The following is a 21,554-nucleotide window of genomic DNA, read 5'->3' on the forward strand; positions in this document are numbered from 1 at the left end:
AAATAGCCTTTCATATAGTATTAATAAATATTTATTACGCATCATTGAGGGAAAAAATGTCATATAATTAATTCTCCGTAAAATTTTACTTGAAGTTTAAGGTTAAAAATAGCTGGCAATTCAGTGTAACAAAAATCCATAGACCACATTTGGCGTTATTATCGCTCAAAAAAAAGGTGCCAAATTTCAAAACGCGAAATTATGTAAATTCGTGTATATCTTAGAAAATTTTGAATAAAAAAGTCTAATTTTTTGCAGATATGCTTAAAAATACACCTACATTAAGATTATGGTAAAAATTTTATAGGTTATAATTCAAAATTTTTTTCGAAAAATCTATAGAAATTATTTAAAAATAGAAATTTAAAAAATAAAAAGCAAAAAATGGGTAAATTTTATTTGGAATGAACCAAAATTTCGAAATGTGAGGGAAAAAATCAAAAAAGTTTAATAGAAAAAGAGATATTAATAAATATTTGCCAAATTCAATTAACATTGAGGAGCTAAAATTTTGAGAGCTAATATTTTAAAAACTATTCGTACGATTTTTACAAAACTTGGTATTCTGGCATAATTTGAGTCGTAGAATCGAAATATGTAAAACAATTGGTATGTTATTTCAGAAAAAGTCCGATTTTGTGTCAAAATACCTATGTTAGAATAGTACTATATATAAATCTAATATATATCCTAAGTCGCGCTTTCGAGACATGAAAAACGTAGTTTGAATTTTGTCAATCGGCCCAGTAGAACGGGAGATATAGCACTGTCCCATTTTTTTTTTTTTTTTTTTTTTTTTTTTTTTTTTTTTTTTTTTTGAGCAGTGTACGTGTTTATGTATTGAAATGTTACCTAGCGATCCTGCAACCACTGAGGACAACAAAAAAAAAAAAAAAAAAAAAAAAAAATGAGGCTCGCTTTGCTGTGAAACTTACCCCATTTTGTCGTAATGACACAACCTTTTTTTTTTTTTTTTTTTTTTAATTATTAGACGCCAAATTTAAGCTCGGGGATATAACATGCGATGACAAGAAATTTTATACCATAGTTTCTACCCTTGGCACCGTCTGTAGTCAGGACGCGAGAAGGTTATGAAACCCCCTCAGACAACTAATTCGAGGAATTGAAAAATACATTAATTTCAGCATATGAGGAGTCTGAAAATATTAAACTAAAGCAGCTGTTACAGGATTTACAACTTGGTGATATGCGCCCATCCCAGTTATTGTCAAAAATGCAGGAACTTGCAGGTGACAATTTTAAATATAGTGTATTTACAATCATTGTGGCTCAGCCGTCTCATGAGCAATATCCAGGCTATTCTTACCACTAGTAACGACAAGCAAATGGCAGATAAAATTCATCAAGTTCTCCAGGCACAAGCAATCAATCAAGTTCAGATACCCTAGTGTTGATATTTCATCGCTCCAGCAACTAATCCAGGAATTATCGTTGCAGGTTTCAACCGTGCAGACACACTTTCTCCGTATGATTCGCGTGGCAGATCAAAGTCCCGGAACCACTATAACTGGGAATATAAACGCACGCAGTCCAGTAAGCAAAGAGAAATTAATTTCTGCCGCTTCCTTTTTAGTGATAAAGCGCGTTAAGTATACACTTTCATGCAGCACGGCTGAGTGAACCGTCACTCGAAGCCATGAGTGACAGCGGCCAGTGCATTAGTCGATGATTCACAACTGATAAATCTTCCGGTTATAGATCACATTCTTGTTGACACAGGTGCTGACATTACATTTATACTTCCCTCTTTTGCCAAATCGAAACTGCCACCTAGAAAATGAAACTTATTTGTAGCTAATGGATAAAAAATCGCAACATTTAGAGAAATATTAATGTCTTCAGACATAGTTTTGCTTCGCAAATTTCAATGGCCATTTTTCATAGCTGCAGTTTTGGAGCCAATAATTGGTGCTGACTTTTTGCGAAAGTTTTCTCTTTTGGTCGACGTTAAAAGTCGACTTTTTCTCAATTCGTTCACACGGTTGTCTGATGTAGATAGTATCAGAAATGCAGCTAATTTTGGAACTAAATTAATTTCCAATAGTTCGCTCCTCCACAAACTACTTGAGAAGTATCCTAACGTCAATCGCTCTGTAAGCGCAATCCAACTGCTGACCATTGTACATCACATAGAGATCACTGGACCACTAATACTTGCCCAAAGCACGACGGCTGCCTCCAAAGAAATTAAGGGCCGAAAAAAGAGTTTAAATGCATGCTTGAACAGGGAAATTGTCTGCTCAACTCTCGCTTATCAGATTACAGTCAATCCACCTGACATACCAAAAACTGCTGTTGAAACAATGTTTGGATTGTTAGAATTTTCTGTTATCGCTTTCGGATTGCACAAACGTTTCAGTGTTTCGTAAACGAATCCTTCATGATTCTCATGATTTAGATCTTTGTGTCCCACATTTCGATGATATTCTTGTAACTTCGACAAACGAAAATGAGCACCTTCGTTTAGTTCTTGGCCAATTTCAATCCTATGGCGTAGTTGTTAACCCATCAAAATGTGTTTTCGGGAACTATAAAGTGTTTTCCTTGGTCATGAGGTTTTCTCAGAGGATGTTCGCTCGCTTAGTGACAGAGTCTCTGAAATTCAAAATTTTCCAAAGCCAAAATATGTCTAGGAGTTGCGCCGTTTCTGGCCAAGTTAACCTTTTATCGATGTTTCCTTTCTCATTACGCTGCAGAGCATACGCCTTTGCACACATATCTAAGCGCAGCAAAAAGATACGCGGTTAATCATTTGGTCGCCCGAATATCATAGAATCTTTATACAAAGTAAGAATGAATTAATGTCGGCAACAGCTTCTATCTACCCTTCTAAGCATCCTTTAGCATTAATAGTTGACGCGTCTAATACGGCCATGGGTACGGTTTTGAAGAAACTGGTAAATTGAGCATGGAAGCCACTGCCATTCTTCGAAAAAAATTTTTCTGCAGCACAATCAAAATACAGCACGTACGATCACGAACTTCTTAGTACGTATAAGGCAGTTAAATATTTTCGTCCTATGGTGAAAGGTCAAGTGCTTTTATCTATACCAAACATAAGCCTCAGATATTCGCCTTTCTACAAAAACTTGATAGGGCCTCTCCCGAGCAAATGCGTCACTTCGATTACATAGAGCAGTTTACAACTGATATTACGCATGTCAAAGAGCCTCAAAATAATGTTGCTGATGTTCTGTTCAGAATTGAAGAAGTCCAGTTGCCTTAAACAGCACATTTCTCTGCCATTGCAGAATGTCAGAAACAGAAATCGTAATTGCAAAATCTTACGTCTGACAAATCCTCTCATAAACTTATTCATTATATATGCTGTTGGAACCAGATCTTTCACTATACTGCGATATGCGAGACTATGTGGTGCTCCCATACATTACACTGCAATTCAGACACAGTATATATATAGCACCTTTAATACTTTAACCCATCTTGGCTCCGTGCTTCTCGCACATTAATTCAACAGCGTTTTGTATAGCCTGGCATTCAGAAGGAGATCGCTATATGGGCTAGTGTATGTGAAGATTGTCAAAAGTCAAAAATTCATAAGCACACTCAAACTCCATTTCATCGCTTTGATTTACCGTCTGCTCACTTTAGCCACGTCCATATCGATTTGATATCACCCTTACCTTACCATTTGTTAGAAGTAGTTCAGGCGGTTCGGTACTTTAACATACAGTTTAGCGAAGGCTTCGGTTTTTAAAGAGTTAAATAGGACCTGGGTTCTTCCATTGCTGAAATGGTCTACGGTGTCAATTTACGCTCACGTGTAGATTTTATAAACCCCACAAAAAAAAAAAAAAAAAAAAAAAAAAAAAAAAAAAAAAAACCTCAAACAGTGTCGAACGCCATGCGTTTCTCAGACAACGGCACTAAACCATTATTTCCTACACCCACCAGTGTACATTCTTCGGTGGTTTTAATTATGGGTGCGATACATTAAAAAGGTCTTTGGAACACACTTGTACAGTCCCACGTCTAGTTCTAAGTCGCACACCGAAGAATTATCGGATACTTATCGGAAATAAAAAGACAGTGGTGAGTTTTGATCGTCTCAAACTAGCTTTTATCTCTCCACCAGAAACTTAGACGTTAGTCACCCCCCTTCGCGGACACCTACACCTCCAGTTGCCACAGCACCATCATCTGTGCCTAGACCCCAGATGCTAGGTGTTCCCCTGCATACACGTTCTGGACGTAAGGACGTCAGTCACACTCCCTCCGTGGGCACCTACACTTCCAGTTGCCACTGCATCATCACCTGTGCCTGGACCCCCAGCATACACTTTCTGGACATAGAAACTGATTTAATCCTCGGTACCTATAATATTGTTGACATTTGAGGGGAGTACTGTGGTGACTCTAAATGAATTTGTGTTTACTCGCCAACCGCGCGATCGCATCTTTAACTGTAACCACAACGAGGATTCGGGATAAAAGTCGCTGTTCCCCCCTCCGACGCAACTATTATCTATGTTAATTTAATGTGCAGTAGTTATGTTATAATTAAAGGTTTTTTTCCTTTCAAATTAGGTTAATGCTTCGGATGTCTAATTAATCATATGGAAATCAAGCCATGCCTCTACATATATTTATGGTAGCACTTAGTACAGCAGTATGCTACACTAGTAAATTCCTCAAGAGATATCGAGAAATCGAGTTGAAGGCAAAAATAGCAGGATTTGTCCATAAAAGCCATTAGAATATAAAAAAGGACCCATACGAAAAAAGCGGCATCGCTTGACTGAAGGCATTTTTGAGCATGGTTGCCTAAAGAATATTTATTCGCATTGTTGCCATAGTTTGGCTCATTTTTAAAAATTTGGCGACTTCTAAGATGTTTCACTCCGAATGCATCGTTCAGGAATCTGGAATCATTGCATCGATTCCATAATTAATGCAATGATGATGGTGATTGCGTAATCAATGCAAGGTTTTAAGACATAATCATTGATTAAACTGGGGATGAGTAATTTTGTTGTCTTAGATCTATCACTTGTTTTTGACTAACGTTTGCCCTCTGGATCCAAAAGTAACTACATTTTTTGTCTATCTCGTAAACTTTTTAACCCTACTGTTTGTTTCAAAAGTTATACATAATAAGCATAAGAAGGAAAATAAAGATAAAACTTATGAAATATAATGTTCACAAAGAATACTTTTATTCACACAAAGGCTATACAGGGTGAATCTGAACAAGACAGCAAAACTTAACGAGGTGTGGAACGCAAGGAGTGAGAAATTAAGGGGACCTTTCTACTGTCCCATTTAAGAATTAACACAACAATGAGAGGAGATACTTAAAAAACATTTTATTAACAGGAATGTAATTGATCTACATGCTAAAAAAATTGCTCAAAAGACCTTCCGCTAGCTGTAATGCAGGCTTCATACCTGCACGATAGAGAATGACGCACATTTTCGAAGACACCAGGCATTTCCGCCGGCAACAACGGCGGCACCACCGGCAACAACGGCGAACCTGACGATTAGATCCATATTTGTTTCAAAGGGGCATTCGTAGAATAGATTTTTCATATGGTCCACAGGAGAAACTTCAAACACAAGAGATCGGTGATCTTGGTGGCCAAGCTATGGGACCACCGACCTGGAAATTTCATGGTTTGTATAACCAGTCATTGTCTCGGACAATCCACGGTTGAAAACGTCGTTCGATGCGAGGACCGACTCTTTTTATACCATTTTCAATGCCACCTAGCGGCTCGCCGTTTGCGTTCGATCATACATTCTATGACGAATATTGCTCGTATAGCTGCCTTCTATCATCCCCTAAACTTTCGCCCTCTTGTTCAGATTCACCCTATATATAAGTTAAAGAAAGTTAAATTTTGTTCATATGAAGTGTTTCTACCAAACGATAAACATATAAATTAAAGTAAACATTTTTGCTTTGTGGCCTTTTTCTGGAGTTTGTAGTCTATAAACATTCTCGCTGATGCTCCAACAATAGTCCTGTAGATAGGATATCCTTGTATACATCCTATCTACTTTGATACCGTGCCTCCATAACCTTCAGATCTTGGTAGAATCGCTCACCCTGTTCATCACTGTCTGCACCAAGATTTTTCGAGAAGTTATCAAGATGGCTGCATAAAAAATGAAGTTTGATGCTCATGTTGCAACGAGCATTTTGAAGCTCTCTCCAACAGTTGTGCGTCAATTTTGCTGTAATTCAAAGAAAAGTCTTTGACAATGTTTTGAATGCCAACCAAGCTTTCTTTTGAAGTTCTGTCATCGTTTCGATGAAATGTTTACTTAAGAAGCTGCCGAATCTGTAAACCATCAATATATAACGATCTTCGGTCGATAAGTGGCTGATGTAGAATTTTTCGATCACCAGGTTTCAGGTCAGATCTTAGCGGCCACTTCGAGTGAACCCAATTTTTTTCACGAGTTCTGCTGTCCCATATTCATAAGAAATAGTGATACATAATATATCCGCGTTATCCGCTTAATACTATCCACGAGGAAGCAGACCATTTCAAGTCACCGCAGATGATTAGTGAATATGATATTGAAATTATAAGGTATTTCTCCCGCCTTCTTAGTGAGCCTTCGTGGTCTAGTGGTCTGCACGCTCAGCGCGTAATTGAGAGGTCCGCGGTTCGATTCTCGGCGAAGGCGTTGCTAAATTTTTCATCTTGCGTGTTTCCAAAAAAAAACAAAAACCTAATGTCTCTACAATGCCAATGACTTCTTTATATCTTCATGTTTTTCCATAAATAAACTGAATAGTCTATTGGGACTGAACAAAATAAATTTCCGTTGTGAAAGGAAACATATTTCAAGCTTCGCTTTCAGCCACCGACGAACAATCGTCATTGAGTTGCGTTATAGGCTGCAAATCCTCAGCCTTTCCACTTAAACCATGTACGCTATGACAATACACAAATCCATCGTCACTTCGAGCGTATTGCCGAAACGCATTTTCTCTTGATCGAAAGTAAGACGCCTTAGTTGCTTTTTCAAGCAAGTTTTTCTTGCGCTGTCTAATGTAACAGCTCTTAAGCCTTTTCCCAAATCGCGTAAAGTCATTTAGCTCATCCTGGTCAAATCCCTTATGACAGGAATTATCTTTAATTTCAAAATCTTCGTCGTTGGGATCAATTCGATTTTCACCAGAATCGTATTCCTGTATTTCCAACGAGGGTAATTCTTGAAAACTGGCACTGGGCGTATAGCTCATGACAACTAAAATAACTTAATTTTACATTTTTCTTGTTATCTCCTGACGTTTTTATTATGCAAAAGTAACAGTCACGGGAATGATCTTTGGGCTCTCACCAAATAATACTGAAATCATGGGAATCTCGCCGAATGGAAATTTAGAACGCGTCCTCTTCATCACATCCGTATACACTCGACGCACTGCTCGTATATCTTCTGAGGGACTCATGATTTATCTTGATAACAAGTTTTTCATTTTAAAATAGGCAAAATAGGCTTGCATGACAAATGTACTGTAACTGATGTTTGTTCTTTGATTGGGAATAGTAAAACTGCCACATTTATAACAAAACGTTTCGAGGATGTTTAAGCACTTACGAAGAGAACTAAGCAGAAGCAGACATAAGAAAATTCACATATAAATAAAAACTAAACACTGCTGGCGTTGTATACAACCAAGAACTCGGACTGCACGTCGGAATGCGCTTCACTGTATCAGAGCGTCACACAACGTCTAACTGCAGCATCACAGGCATAACTGAACAAGTCTAGACGAGTATGTATCTGTCGCTGGTCTCCTACGACGTCATTCATACGGCGCAAGTCGGTGGGTTTATATAAGACAGAAAACAGTAGTACTTCCTTTGATACACGCTCGATGCCGCGGAGAGCATAATTCATAAGTGCATCTCAGTATCGCAACTGAGAGAAGAGCTTCTAGAACTGACTAGTGAGTTTCGAGTAATACTGTGTCGCTGATCCTTGCTTGAAGCATCCTAAAAACAGGATGGTTGAAATTTTCTGCCGCTAAATTTTTTTCTACGAAATAATTAAAACATCATGGATTCCTCGTAAAAATTTCCAATACGAAATTAGATCAAATGTAATAATTGTGAAGATTTCTCTACCTAGTTGAAAGATTTTTTAAGAGATTACAATTGCGTGCTGTACAGTGCGAAACAAATATGAAAGAAATTGTAAACATTAGATTTCAAGGAATCAATATTACAAGAGTTTTTTTTTTAATTATTATTTTTCCCACTGGCGGGCACCTCGGCCGATTTCGTCTTGGCTACTACCAAAGCCAGAAGCGGTGGTTACTTTATTATAGAGGTGCTTAATAGGTGGCCACCTTTTCCTCCGGTGAACGGACGGACAAATACAACCATGCCTTTTCCGGGATTCGAAACCGAGCCCTTTGGTATCGCAGTCGACTTCCGTAACCACTATACGGTCTGAGCGGCACATTACAAGAGTAGTAGAGCCTCTTTCTTCTCCACCCGAAGTTCCTCCCACGGTTGCGATGCCGATGTGCATTTAAGAATTATGTCCGCAGAAAATGGTCACATCCACATAAGGTGTAGAATAAAAAAACTTGATGTGGTACAAGAAAACTAACTGCAGTTTTGAAATCAGCATCCCTATTTAACTCTGAAACAGCTTAAAACTCGAAATCAACAGAAACTGTGTTACAAATTGCTTCCCAGTATTACGTCATTCATTAGCTTATTTTGTTATCATTTCCAATTAGGGAAACGTCGCATTAATTATATTTGTTACTAAGTGATTTTGCCATGCTTTCTAATTAGTGAAAACTTTACATTGATTATGTCTTTCAGTTTCCGCTTTTATTATCTTTTTCTTTTAAACAGCTTTCCTTTGTGGTTTTAGAATGTTAACATAACTACCCATTAATTTAAAAAAAAAAAAAAAAAAAAAAAAAAAGCCATTTTATGATATTTGTAATTCCTCTTTTATTTTCAGCACGACAGGCTGTTTGAACTTCCAGACATCGACCGTGAGTATTATTGCTTGTAATACGCACTATGTTTTTTCCTGCTGTGTGCCTGACTGTTTTTGCCAACTGATTGTTCCTTTTCTTATGAATGTAGTCAGTGATTATGACACTTTTGGATATCCGCTGCATGGAAATTTGAGCCTTCGCCGTGCGGCAGTTGCTACAGGTCATCAAAGTGAGCTGGGACCGGATATCTCAGTGCATGACGAGCAGGCCAATTACATGGCTTTATGCAGAGGAGAAAGACTCAGGGTAAGAAAATTACATAATTAATTGGATAGCGTAATGAAAGGTATTTCAAGTAAAATATTCTTCAAATAGAATAAATAGGTAGTTGTCTATAGTTTTATGAAAGATGTAGCTCGACAGCGCCAAACGCAACCTTGGCTGGCATTCTACCAAAATTCTTAGGATCGTCCAAGAGGATGTTAATTAAGTGCCGTAGTGTGACGAGGGCACATGAGAGTTTGCTTTTCATGGTAAAGAGGGAATCACTATCGAAGAAGGTAAAGTCTCATGGGGTGATCCTGTTGCCTTTGTTGCCGTATTTTGCGCTTTTATTTCGTATTTACGGAAATAAATACGAAGATCATGTGTAGCACTGGGAAAAAATGTTGAATATTTTTCATAACATATGAATTTTACGTGAACAGTGCATTTTCATTGCTTACTTTTAAAAATAATTCTAAAAATAATAGAACTATATTTTTAGTAGAAATATTCTTTTTTTAGTTTTAAAAAAGTCAACAAATATCTACCCCATTTCAGCAGAATCTTCCCTGAATAGTAGTTGATTTAACACCATTTGCCAGTATTGTGATCTTCTATTCGTATGTAAGAGTTTTTTTCGTTCTTTGTCTAAATAAATTTGTTTTTTTACCACCCCCATTTCAACTACGTGTAATAATGCATATAGATTTTAGCCTAAAAATTAAAAAGAAATATAGTTATTAAGATATTATAAATTAAAAAGAAATATAATTAATTATAATAATTTAATTAAGTTATTTAATTAATTATAATAATATCTTTGGAACTATTCTGATATGCGCCCTCAAGTCGCCAAATTTCTCGCCAAATATTTTTTGGCGAGAAACTTCACGCTGCCATATTACTATCTAAATTTTTTGTCTACATTTTGAACTTTTAGCCTAAAATGTCTGCAAAAACTACGTTTTGAACACACAATTTAGCTAAAAATCCGAAACAAAAACAAAAAATTAAAATAGCAAAAACGTAAAGTTTCTAACCAAAAATATTTGACAAGAATCCAAAAAAACATCTACGAATTGCACAATGTAGGCAACGAACGAATCTACAAACTACGCACACCTCGCTTTAATAAATTAACATAACAACAATAAATTTCAAAGAATACCATGTACACAGCATCCTGTTTAAACTTGTTTTAGTTCAGGAGAACGAAAGATATATAATTATTAATTACAGTATTATTGTAATAATTATTTATTATCTTAAAATTATGTATATGTAGCAAAATTAAACTTTGAAAACACTCATATTTATACCAATATATAAATAAATACATAAATGACCAAAATTAAGCACAATGTAATTAAATAATTAGATATAAATGATAATCAAAATATTATCTGAGCTTATAAAAGTAATTTTCTGCCTCTTTAAATGTATGCTCTTTGAATTCAATGAAAATAAACAGGGAAAAAATAACGGAAAAAATCCCTACTACATGTCTATTTATCCTATTTCGTCAATAAATCGGTTCGAATGCGTGTTTATGTTATGCTCATGGTCGCCGCTGGCGTGTTTAAACTATAGCCAACTTAAGATTGCTTCAGATTTGAAGTACAGGCACCTTCTTTATGATAAACAATTTTTAACCTGAAAAAGTTATCACCTTAAGGTTTTGCACCCTTGCCTTAGCGTAACCTTAGTTTACCGTTTTCATTAATAAAGCAAACGAAACTCTCTGTTATGTGCACTTTTAAGAAGTTGCATTTACGATTTCAAAATAACTGTACTTAATGTTGCAATAATATTTCTGGCACCTTTATATGCCCGGGCAACTCGGGAGAAGGTTTCTTGCTTGGCCAACGCTGACTGATCTGCTCAAGAGTGTTGGCAGCATTATGGAAGTTGGCAAGTATCATTCTTGACGGTCACGACACTTTTAGGAAAGTCGGGTTTTTAATTTGAAACATATATAGATATACCTATATATGTATGTGACTAATTTGGTTTATATATATATATATATGTGTGTGTGTGTGTGTGTGTGTGTGTATAAGATATAACAAAATACGATAGCTGCTTTAAAAATAATTGGCGAATTCAAAATTAACGATTCTAGATTTGGTGCTCTCCCCTAAATTCAACTGTTCTCCCAAATACGAGATCCTACCATGATTATATAACAACCTAAAATTAACCAATCATAGCTTAGAGTACTTTCTGTGGGTGCTTAATATAAATACCGCTCGCAAACAGACTGCGTCATCTTCTCCTAGCTTCCGTCACGCCGAAATCCACGTTGCTTTGCTTGTCCGTCTAAAATGATATCGCCCCGTTAATCTGTATATATAAGAAATTATTGTAATTGTTTATGATAAAAAAATATATCGTCTACGAAGAATTAATTTATTTTGCCCGAAATAAAGATGGTAATTAGCTGAACTTTGTTTGGTATCAACATCTTTGTCCCATCTTGCCGCTTTGCTACCACAACTACTCGTCAAAAATATGACATATATATAATCTTCTTAAAAATTCTGTTATTTCTTGGCTAGGTGGATTTTGCTTTGCTGTTTGATTAAACAAAAATCATACTTATGTCAATATGCCCGCATTTATAAGGCAGTTGCATTTTTAAGAAAAAAAAAATCCATTTTTGTTTCGCCCCCCTTCTGCGCCGAACGGCATCTTTATGAAGATTCTGTTTCTTGACCAGCACTGACTCAAGCATGTTGTCAAGCTATATTCTTATAAACAATTAATAGCGTTTTACAAACTCGGAGAACTTAATAAGTTTTCCTGGAAGATTTCTGAAGGTGCCAGAATTTTAGAAGAAATCAAATGCAGGTTAAAGCATTCAGCACTTCTGTATTATCCCGTCGACAATGAAACTGTCGCCAAGCAGCGCGAATAAGAGCAACATAATAATACATTCATACCCCCCAACTGATTCTCGATGAGCCACGTTTCGTTTTTATGACCAATGATATAAATAATTATTATTGCTGTATTTCCTTTTTTTTGGAGGGGGGGATTATTCAAATCTGAGATCTAGCTTCTACAGAATAAACGAGCAGTAGATTATTTTCAAAGGTATGAAGTTCTACATCAAAAAAAGTTTTTATTAATGGACGCTATATAATTAGCTGAATATAGCCGATGCAGGAATTTTTAACAGCGTTCTAAACAGAGGTTCCAGTAAAATCGGGGGGTGGGGGGCAAATAAAGTAGTAGAAACAGACGGAAACCTTTTTACGAAGTTAAAAAATGGAACTGGTCGACTATTGACTGCTTATTAAATAAAGAGGCATCCGTTCATTCTGAATTCCCAGGAATTGAGTGGGCGATCTCTACCAACTTTCATGGATAGGCAGAATCTTCTACTTTCATGGTTCGATGAAAGCCAGCTTTCACGGTTGACTGGATCATATATAAGCACCAAGCAGCCGTCATATAGATTCCTGAACTTTTATGAAGGTTGCTTAGTTGATTAATTAGGTATACAAAAATACCTGTTTATGTTCACAACTGTAAGATAGTTGCTTGTCGCTGTGACTTGTGTCCAACTAGTGGTTGGGAGGTTAAGGTCGCTGAATGCTGGTAGATTCGACCCAGATTTGAATCCCAGCGAAGACTTGGATGTTTGAAAATCGTTAGTACCTTTGCAGCATGAAGGCACTTAAACTACATAGAGAGGCAAATGTCCTCTAGAGTGGTTTGTGACTGGGTGAGAGGAGTGGGAGATTCTTGGACACTAATTTATATGTGTGTAGAGCATTAAATGTTGTGCAAAAGCATACAGTGTTGCTTATTGATTGGTCTTCAGTGTCAGTATTATGGAAAATGGTTTGTTTCTATTATATATTTCTTTCCCTTCTTGCATTCTTATTGACACTGCACAATGTTTGGCAACATTTATAACATGCATGTAGCTGCAACTGATATCAATATCACAATGTATTTGCACTACTTCTGTTACATTTTGGAGTATATATTTGATTGGTTTTCTGTTTACTTCAGTTATTCTACTTGGTTCAGACCTAATTGTTCAACGTATTTTCTGATTATGCATCTTATTTTGCTTGCACATACATTCATTTTTATTTGTTGAGTTGTCTTCTATTTTAGAATATTGTTCATCTATGCACAAATACAGTGTAATATTAGTTGCTGGATACACAGGCAACTCTTATGCCTACCTGATCTGTCATTTTGGCTTTTGCTAGACGTTTTGTATTTACGAAAATCCATTGTTGGTGGGGCATGTTAGCTGTATTCTCAGTTGCTGGTAAGCTGCTCTCAGAGACAGATTAACACTTTCAGAGGATCTTTAAGTACTTAAAAGATTTTGGTGCTCTCAATATATTTACGTCAGTTGTTTCTTCATTCCTTCTCTCTCTTGTTTTTATTACTGGCAATGGGAAATTTGTTTTTCTCTCTTGTTTTTGTTACTGGTAATGGGAAATTTGTTTTGGTAAATAACTAAGGATATATTTTATTATATAGTATTTGAATAGAGCATGTGGCACCGATTAGAGAATTCTTCAAATGATATAAATTTGTGCATTCCGAGTTATAATAAATGCCTAAACATTTCAGCGTTTACTCGGTGTTTGCAGATCAAATTTTAAGAATTTCTAATGTATTATTATTGTAATGGAACTAATAGCTGAGTAAAAATAATCTCGGAAAGGGAAAGTTGTAAATTCTAAAAAATCTGGTGTGTACACCACATGACTTCCTTGTATGGAATATTAAATCATGCCCTTTTTTTTCTTGCATTTCATTTAAACTTATTGGATTGAATTAAATTTACTTCGTCAATAGAGCATAAACCACAATAGAATAAATGCACTCTTTAAAATTCACTATATTTGCTTATCATAGCGACACTCTGTTGCTATGTTCACTTAACAGCGTTATATTTCGTTCATATTATAACTCGGAATGCACAAATTTATATCATTTGAAGAATTCTCTAATCGGTGCCACATGCTCTATTCAAATACTAACTATATAATAAATCTAGAACGATGTATAAAATAAATTAAGCAAAGGAAACAGTTTTTCATAGACGATTCAGTATTTCTCATTCAATTATTCAGTTCTCACTTCGCGACAAGGCAAAATTACATAAAAACTCAAAATATCTATATTAAAATTTCGAAGTAAATCTTAAACACTTATTTCCTTGAAAAATTCCAGAAAGGATTAAGCATAACTTAATTCGCAATAATAAATGAAGGCGTTATCTTTGTTGTTGCGAAGCTTAGTCTCTCTAGATTGGCAACAAATCTACTATTCTGCTGTATCAAATGTAAAAAAAATATGTCCGCCGTGTTATTTAAAAATTAGGCTTAACCGCACTTAAACAGCTTTTAAATTGTTGATAATTCTACAAATTTTTATCTACTGAACACTTCTTCCAACAATCTACTAGCCGAATTACACTTATGCTAGAAATTTTATCAAACAAAACTGCTTAAGAGCGTTTAATACCCCTTTCTCATGTCGATTTTTAATAACAGATGGCGCTACGAACGTTGAGCGATAAAGACTCAAATCTGTAAGACTACCTACAGCCTGGTTACTATGGCAACGACGCTTCCTTCCTCTGTACTTGTTTGGCGGGAAAGTGAGTAAGCCATAAAACACATCCCCTCAGTTGAACAAAAGACCTGCTGTCATTTCGGGACATATTGACGGGAAGGAGAAAATTTTACTTCCTGAGTGAGCTAATTCAGAACTAGTCATTATTTCATCTGTCATCTTAAATTTAGGATGTCAAATTACGTGACTAACAAAAACCTAGTATTTATATGAAGCTTGATAAAAATCAAAGTTTTGAAGACGGTATATGTGATCATGTTCGGTTGATTACCATTATGATCAGCAAATAACAACAGCAATTTACTGATGTCTTTCTTATCTTTATATTCAGATGTAGTTTTCAGGGCAACTAGAGAAAATTTATTAATTACTTTTATTATTTTTGATACTTTATACGTACGAAGATACATACTTGTAGGAAGAGAGATATAAATATCATATTCGAACAAATAAAAACAAATCGTGACTTGAAGACCCTAGAGATACGGCTTCTGATTGCTTTTCAAATTTTTACCATATTAGTAACGATATAATCGAATAATCTTTCAAAGATTATTGTTTACCGATTTTAGGTAACAACTAGAAAACATTTTTTCGAACTTATCCTCAAACAAGTTTGCTATTGGTAATGAATACTGCTGTATCATGAATCAGGTACGGCGCTATGCATTTTGTTGACTTTGTACGCAATAAATTCTGTTGTCAAGTGCCCTTCCCACAAAATTCTAAAATTTTATTGCTTGATGCTTCGCTGAATTTTACAATTTTGCTGTACGTAAATTCTGCCGTACCGGCAGTGATCATGATTTCAAATTCCCCCTCCCCGAGATTTACTGTGTTATCTGAAAAACAGCTCACAAGTTGCTAAAAATAGCTATAAAACTGGTTCCACAGCTTTTAGCAACGGCCTCCCGTTGTGCGTTTGGAAACTCAGCTTTTGAAAGAAAAGGAAGGGGAATAATTTCTCTCTGACTACAGTATAGATGAGGTCCGTGACTTTGTTTGAGCTACTGCAGAATGTTCTGAAGTACTTTTTTTTCTGTTTCGGCAACATTCATCTTGAGAATTCAACACTTGTTCATTAGCCCTTAGTAATTGACAGAAATGCTTTTAGAAAGTAGTGGGTTCATTGATACCAACAAAATGGTTGGTATCAATAAACTGGGGATACGTTAGTTTCAGTTGTTGGGTTCAAATGAACCTTTCAAATACTAAAAAAGTCCTTTTGCATAATCGAATCCTTTTGCATAAAGAATTTCATCTGAGAATAATTTTTCTACTTAAAAATGAGTTTTGCAGTACTTTTTAAATACTACTTGTATTTTTATTTTCGAAAATTTTCATAAATATTGTAATTAATTATTTCCAATTTTAATAACTCGCAGAAAAAACACAATTTTCAAGAAATTTTTTTATTATGGTTATTCAAACTTATACTAATATACAGCATCTGTTATATTCCTTATACATTTGACACTGCATCCTTCAACCTGCATGTAAGTTTCTCTTCCTTAGTAACTCCTGACCCAGAGACGTCTCAATGAAAGCCAAATCATGCACAAAATTTTCACCTGAAAAGAAAAAAAAAAAAAAGAAAATGATAAAATATTTTTAACACCATATTCTCGACCCCCCCCAAAAAAAAAAAGAAATTGCAAGAAATACAAATTTCTAACAGAAAAATGCATTTTCAAGCAGCTGAAATTGTTTCACAAATTAATAATGCAGATAGCAAATGTAACATATGGCACTATTGCCACTCAGTGCAATCTCTGCATATCCTAAATTCTGCTGGCTGATGTCTTCGTAAGTTCTGAACATTTTTTTGCCTCTAAATTTTGCTGCTCAGTGCCCTCTGCTAAATTATAAAATTTTGACTACCACTGGTTGCACAGGCCCTGATCAAAGCAAAGAGGCAAGATGCTACCTGCTATTGATAAACTGCCTTATAAATACCACAAATCTAAATAAATATCAGTTTTATTTCCAAAACAGAATTATCTCACAGCTAAAGCATTGCCTTTGCAGAAAATCTTCTAAATGGAAATAGAATTGCATCCACATTACATGTGCAGAATCCCAATAATTCATTATAAACAGTTCCAAACCATAGTTAGGCTTAGAACTCACAACAGTATTCTTCTTGGAAGTCTTCCTAAGGAAATGGTAGTATATTCAGGGAACATGTGGGCAAAATCATGACAGTATATCACAAGCCTAATTCTTGACCATACATACTAGAAAGATCACAGAAATTCCTCACAGGAAGCTAGATTCATATAACAAAATTTCATGCAACATATGGCATATGGGAAAAAGCAAGGACATTATAATCACTAGCATAGTTTATACCCAAATGAGTTGCAGATGGTGCACTATGTGCTCACAGCTGATTATCACTAATGCAGATATATATTTACTAATATTTAGAAGATGATGAAGTATAGCAAAATATACAAAACATTAGTCCTTAAATCCAACACATTTTCTGATTTTCATATCATCTAGAATAATAGATTTGACGTTAGGTACAATATCAGAATTTTGGGTACATGAAATGTGAAATGGTTTTTTTATTTTTAGTCACTGTTTCTAGTAATTTGTTCGAAAGTAACAAATAAGCTGGTTTCAGTCTGTCAATGAAATGTTAACTTGTCTGTCCTTAATTAAGACTCGGAAATATTTATCATATTTTTTCACCACAAAAAAATGGTCCCTCAATAAGCAAATTCAAGTGCCTTTTTCACATGATCAGTTCTCACAAACACATGAGAACATGATCTCAAGTCTTTATGCATAAATATTTTATGTTTGTTAGCAGTTGATAAACTGGTGCTGATCCATAAAAGACAGTAAATTTGTTACAAATGGTTCAGGTTTAGTTTTAGTGGTAGGTAGTCGAAAAACTCACATGGTAACCTTATTTGCATAAAATATACCATTTGAGCTACATGGCACTGCTTTCCATACCTGTAGAAGGCCCATTCCAATTTCGCCAACAAAGGTGCACTTTATTTGGCATCTTGCCATCTTCAATAGCACTGCATATAAGGCACACTTTGTTGCGAATTCCAACAAACAAAATTTTCTGGGTGACCATGCCTATAATAACAGATATGCCACTTGAAGCATTGTAACCATGCCCATAGCTTCTTTTACACCAACCTCCATCAACAATGACAGTTATACAGTGATAACCATCATTATCTTTATCATTGCGAAGTTCTGCCTGCCTTTTCTCCTCTTCTATAGCAGCACACATAGTTTCCTGTGCACATCCCTGTATTATTTTGCCAGTAGTTCGCTCACAAGAAGCAAAGGTCGAGTTGCTCATATACGGAATTTCCATGATGCTAAACTTTTCCTCCTCTTGTGAAAATCCACTGCCAGTAGATAACGCACCTAATACTGCAAGCTGATTTAGGCTGCTTTTCTCCATATCAGAACAAATTGTTGCCATTTCCCCACATAAAATTTTATCACATACATAGTTATATGTAGTGACAAGACCACGTCGAATCACTTTGTTAAAAATAAATGATCCTCCAAATTTACAATTTAGGGAATGTTGCTCTAATGTCCTAGCCTGCACTATTACAAAAGACATATTGCAAATTGTTCTGCCAGATGGTAATGGATTTGCCTTTCGTCGATCTTCCCTTTCGATAATTAAAGGTGAATCAGGACACAGAAATTCATCATTAAGGTTCTCCTGAAGAGGCTCAGACTCCAAGCTAAAATATATATATATACAATATATATACATATATATAATTAATATATATAAATATTACAAATTAGGTTTAAATTTGGCTTATTTGATGACAGCAAAGCACTTGATCTTCCTAAGAGGAGGAATGCTTTCATGGAGGACTTTCTAAGGGAAATGGCTCATATACACGGGGAAAACCATGAAAACGCCCATGCAGGCAGCCCATTCGCAATTAGGTTTAGGAAATTTAGGCAACAGATAGCAAATAAATTAACAATAATAATACACTGGATTACCAGTATATTACTACAAGAAGATGAGTCATCTTCACAACTGCTGCTTCCATGCTCACAGTGTCATTTGCTTGTGCAATATTAGTCACTACTTTGTGTGCCGGAGGTTTCACATGAAGGGCCTCTACACCTGAGTATAAAATGTTCGTGTTCCAGTAAACACTGAATTCAGAGGGGCAAGAATAACTCTTTCATGGTGGATAACTCAGTTACCAAATGGCTTTCTAAGGCTCTATTCAAGCCGTTGTATAAATGTCATAATTCCCAACTAACAACGCTTTGTAGTCAGACCTTGCTATGTCACAAAACTAGTTTGGGCATTAAGCTTGAAGTTTTCAACTTTGTGCCGACTTGATATAAGAGTCGGCCAATCAGAGCATATACATAAAACCTATTGAGAGAGAAAGCTGTAGACACATACATGCATGCACAAATTTAGCTTCTCTAATTGGCTATGGCTTAGACCCTCTCTCGCAGGTGTGAATGGAACTCCCACATTTTGTGCCTTATGATTATGCGTCTATGACATTTATACCATCATGTGAACGGAGCCTTAGGATGGCATACTAAGATGCACTGTCTTGTGGGGATAAGCAATTTATACTCCTAAGCCTAAAAAAAAAAAACTTGGAAAAAAAAGATCACGACTTAAATTTGTTGTCTAATTGCTCTAATTTGAGGCACATTATGAGAGGAAAGCAAAGGTAGTAATCAGAATTATTTAAAAAATTTTATCCTTATATTTTTCTTAAAAATTCTGTAAAATAATAAAATTTGTGGTTTTCCTCAAATAAATATATATGGAAAAAATAACAGCCACATAATCACAGATTTCATTTTGTTATATTTTATTAACAAAATTTAAATTATTAAAAATCTCTTTCATGAAGGGAACATAAAACATCATGAAAACAATGAAAAAGAAGCAATATTTAAAAAAGATAGTAGGCTTATTGATGAGGCTCCCATCAAAAGAATCAAACCCCAAAATATTTTCATTTGCTTCAGTGTCCCAACTGAAAATTTTACTGATTTCAATGAATATATTTTTAAAAAAATCTTTTATTTTCAAGTTCTTTCATGCAAAACATCCAAATTTGGTACAAATCAAATTCATCCCCCTCTTTTTGATAGCTACAATATTATATTTAACAGTTTTAATAGCTATCAGTATGTAAACAACATAATGTAACACCATAAAAGAAAAACATAAATGATGACATTTTAATTTTGGCATAGAGAAATACATATTTACCCCAAAAGAGAGCTTGTATTTCTACCTTCTACGTCAGAGTCAATAACTGAAATGTCCAGATCAGAACTGAGAAGAAAAGAACCATAATTAGTTTAATTAAGATACAATAACACACCGACCAAGTATTAATTTGAGAGTCAAGCAACAAAAATCAGCATCATATTTTGAAATATTCACTATTTGAAAATATAACGCTGATTTTGGTTGCTTGACTTCTAAATTAATACATAATTAGTTAACCATAATTAAGTAACTGTAATATCATGCACAGCTAATATCTATTTTAAAAATAAACCAACTTACCTCAGGAAAGCCTGGTTTGTCTTAGGAACATTAGCTATAACTTCTGGCGTAGAAAAGTCAAATTTTTCACTTCCGGACCTAAGAATGAAAGAAATAAACTGCTATAACATAATTTAAAAAAAAAAAAAAAAAAAAAAAAAAACATGAATAAATAAATAACACATAACAAATTTAAGCATTAAGCTATGTATGACTACCACCCATCTCAGACAGTGCGACAGATATTGCTGTATACTGTTTCACCATACCCTGTGTAGCTATTATATCATGCTGTATAACCACAGTTTAGAAAAATTACAAAATGTGTTATTTATATCTATCTAAAATGGTACATTACTACATGATTTGTAAGAATAAATTAGAGGGCTCTGCGAATGAAATTCCTTCCAATTAAAAAATGTAGGAATAAAGAAAATGCAGGAATTGCAAATGCAGAAATGAAAAAGGGGATTATATTTTTTGTACAGAATCCAGATGACATATTTTTCAACATTTTAGAAATTTCAATATTAATTTTAGGGGCCCTAAAAGCAGAATATAGTTTTTAAATGTTCAGATAATCTTCCTATGAGAAGAATTCCTTTGAGAAGTACACATCTGAACCACAATTAAAAAACATGTACAAGAACAGAGCTGAGGACTTCTGTTTGCAGAAAGTCTGTCACATAACATATGAAAAGTTTCTTATTGGTAGATTTTTGATCAGACGGATATTTTAATGTTATACAGAGAAAGCATTCACTCCCTTTATACTGGAGATAATTCAATTTGGACAATGGCAAAAAGGCTAAGCAAGCCTGAGCGTATTGGTCCCATTCTTGGCACTAGTTTAGTTTCACGGATTTAGACTTGATAACGGCCTAAGCTATTTGAGATATGATCCCTTTAGAGGTCTGTGATACTCTATTTTAATTTTTACGGGCTCCCAAGAAAGTGTGTGTGGGGGGGGGGAGCCTAAGCTATAGCTTGTGTATTATAAGTAAATCCTGAACTGTATATAATCCCTTTCATGAATGCATAAGGACGTTTTTTGTGGTGTTGCCTTCCCTTGATGTCCTAAGAACGTGCTTAATGGTTAATCCAGCCCTGGCTGCCTTGCGAGTGAAATAATTATACTGTCGTATTACTGTCTCCTGTAAAGAGTTA

The 21,554-nt window shown here is 35.1% G+C and overlaps 1 protein-coding gene and 1 long non-coding RNA gene across 5 annotated transcripts in view; one reads left to right on the forward strand and one right to left on the reverse strand.

The window, feature by feature from the left end:
- Nucleotides 1-21,554, forward strand: part of LOC118204865 (prolyl 4-hydroxylase subunit alpha-2-like) — a 202,132-nt gene that overhangs the window by 138,449 nt on the left and 42,129 nt on the right. For all 4 annotated transcript variants that reach the window (XM_085824969.1, XM_085824968.1, XM_085824971.1 and 1 more), the window contains exons 6-7: nt 8,989-9,022; nt 9,117-9,274. In XM_085824969.1, coding sequence (XP_085681095.1) covers nt 8,989-9,022; nt 9,117-9,274 — 192 coding nt within the window. The remainder of the gene's footprint in view (nt 1-8,988; nt 9,023-9,116; nt 9,275-21,554) is intronic.
- Nucleotides 16,013-20,512, reverse strand: LOC146994976 (uncharacterized). The gene is made up of 3 exons (XR_015043407.1): nt 20,409-20,512; nt 20,106-20,171; nt 16,013-16,416 (listed from the first exon to the last, which is right to left on the reverse strand). It is a non-coding gene; the product is annotated as an uncharacterized LOC146994976 (long non-coding RNA).

This window comes from Stegodyphus dumicola, chromosome 10 (assembly GCF_044657685.1).
Source record: "Stegodyphus dumicola isolate Sdum_Otavi_A_Nest chromosome 10, ASM4465768v1".
NCBI classification, from domain to species: Eukaryota; Metazoa; Arthropoda; class Arachnida; order Araneae; family Eresidae; genus Stegodyphus; species Stegodyphus dumicola.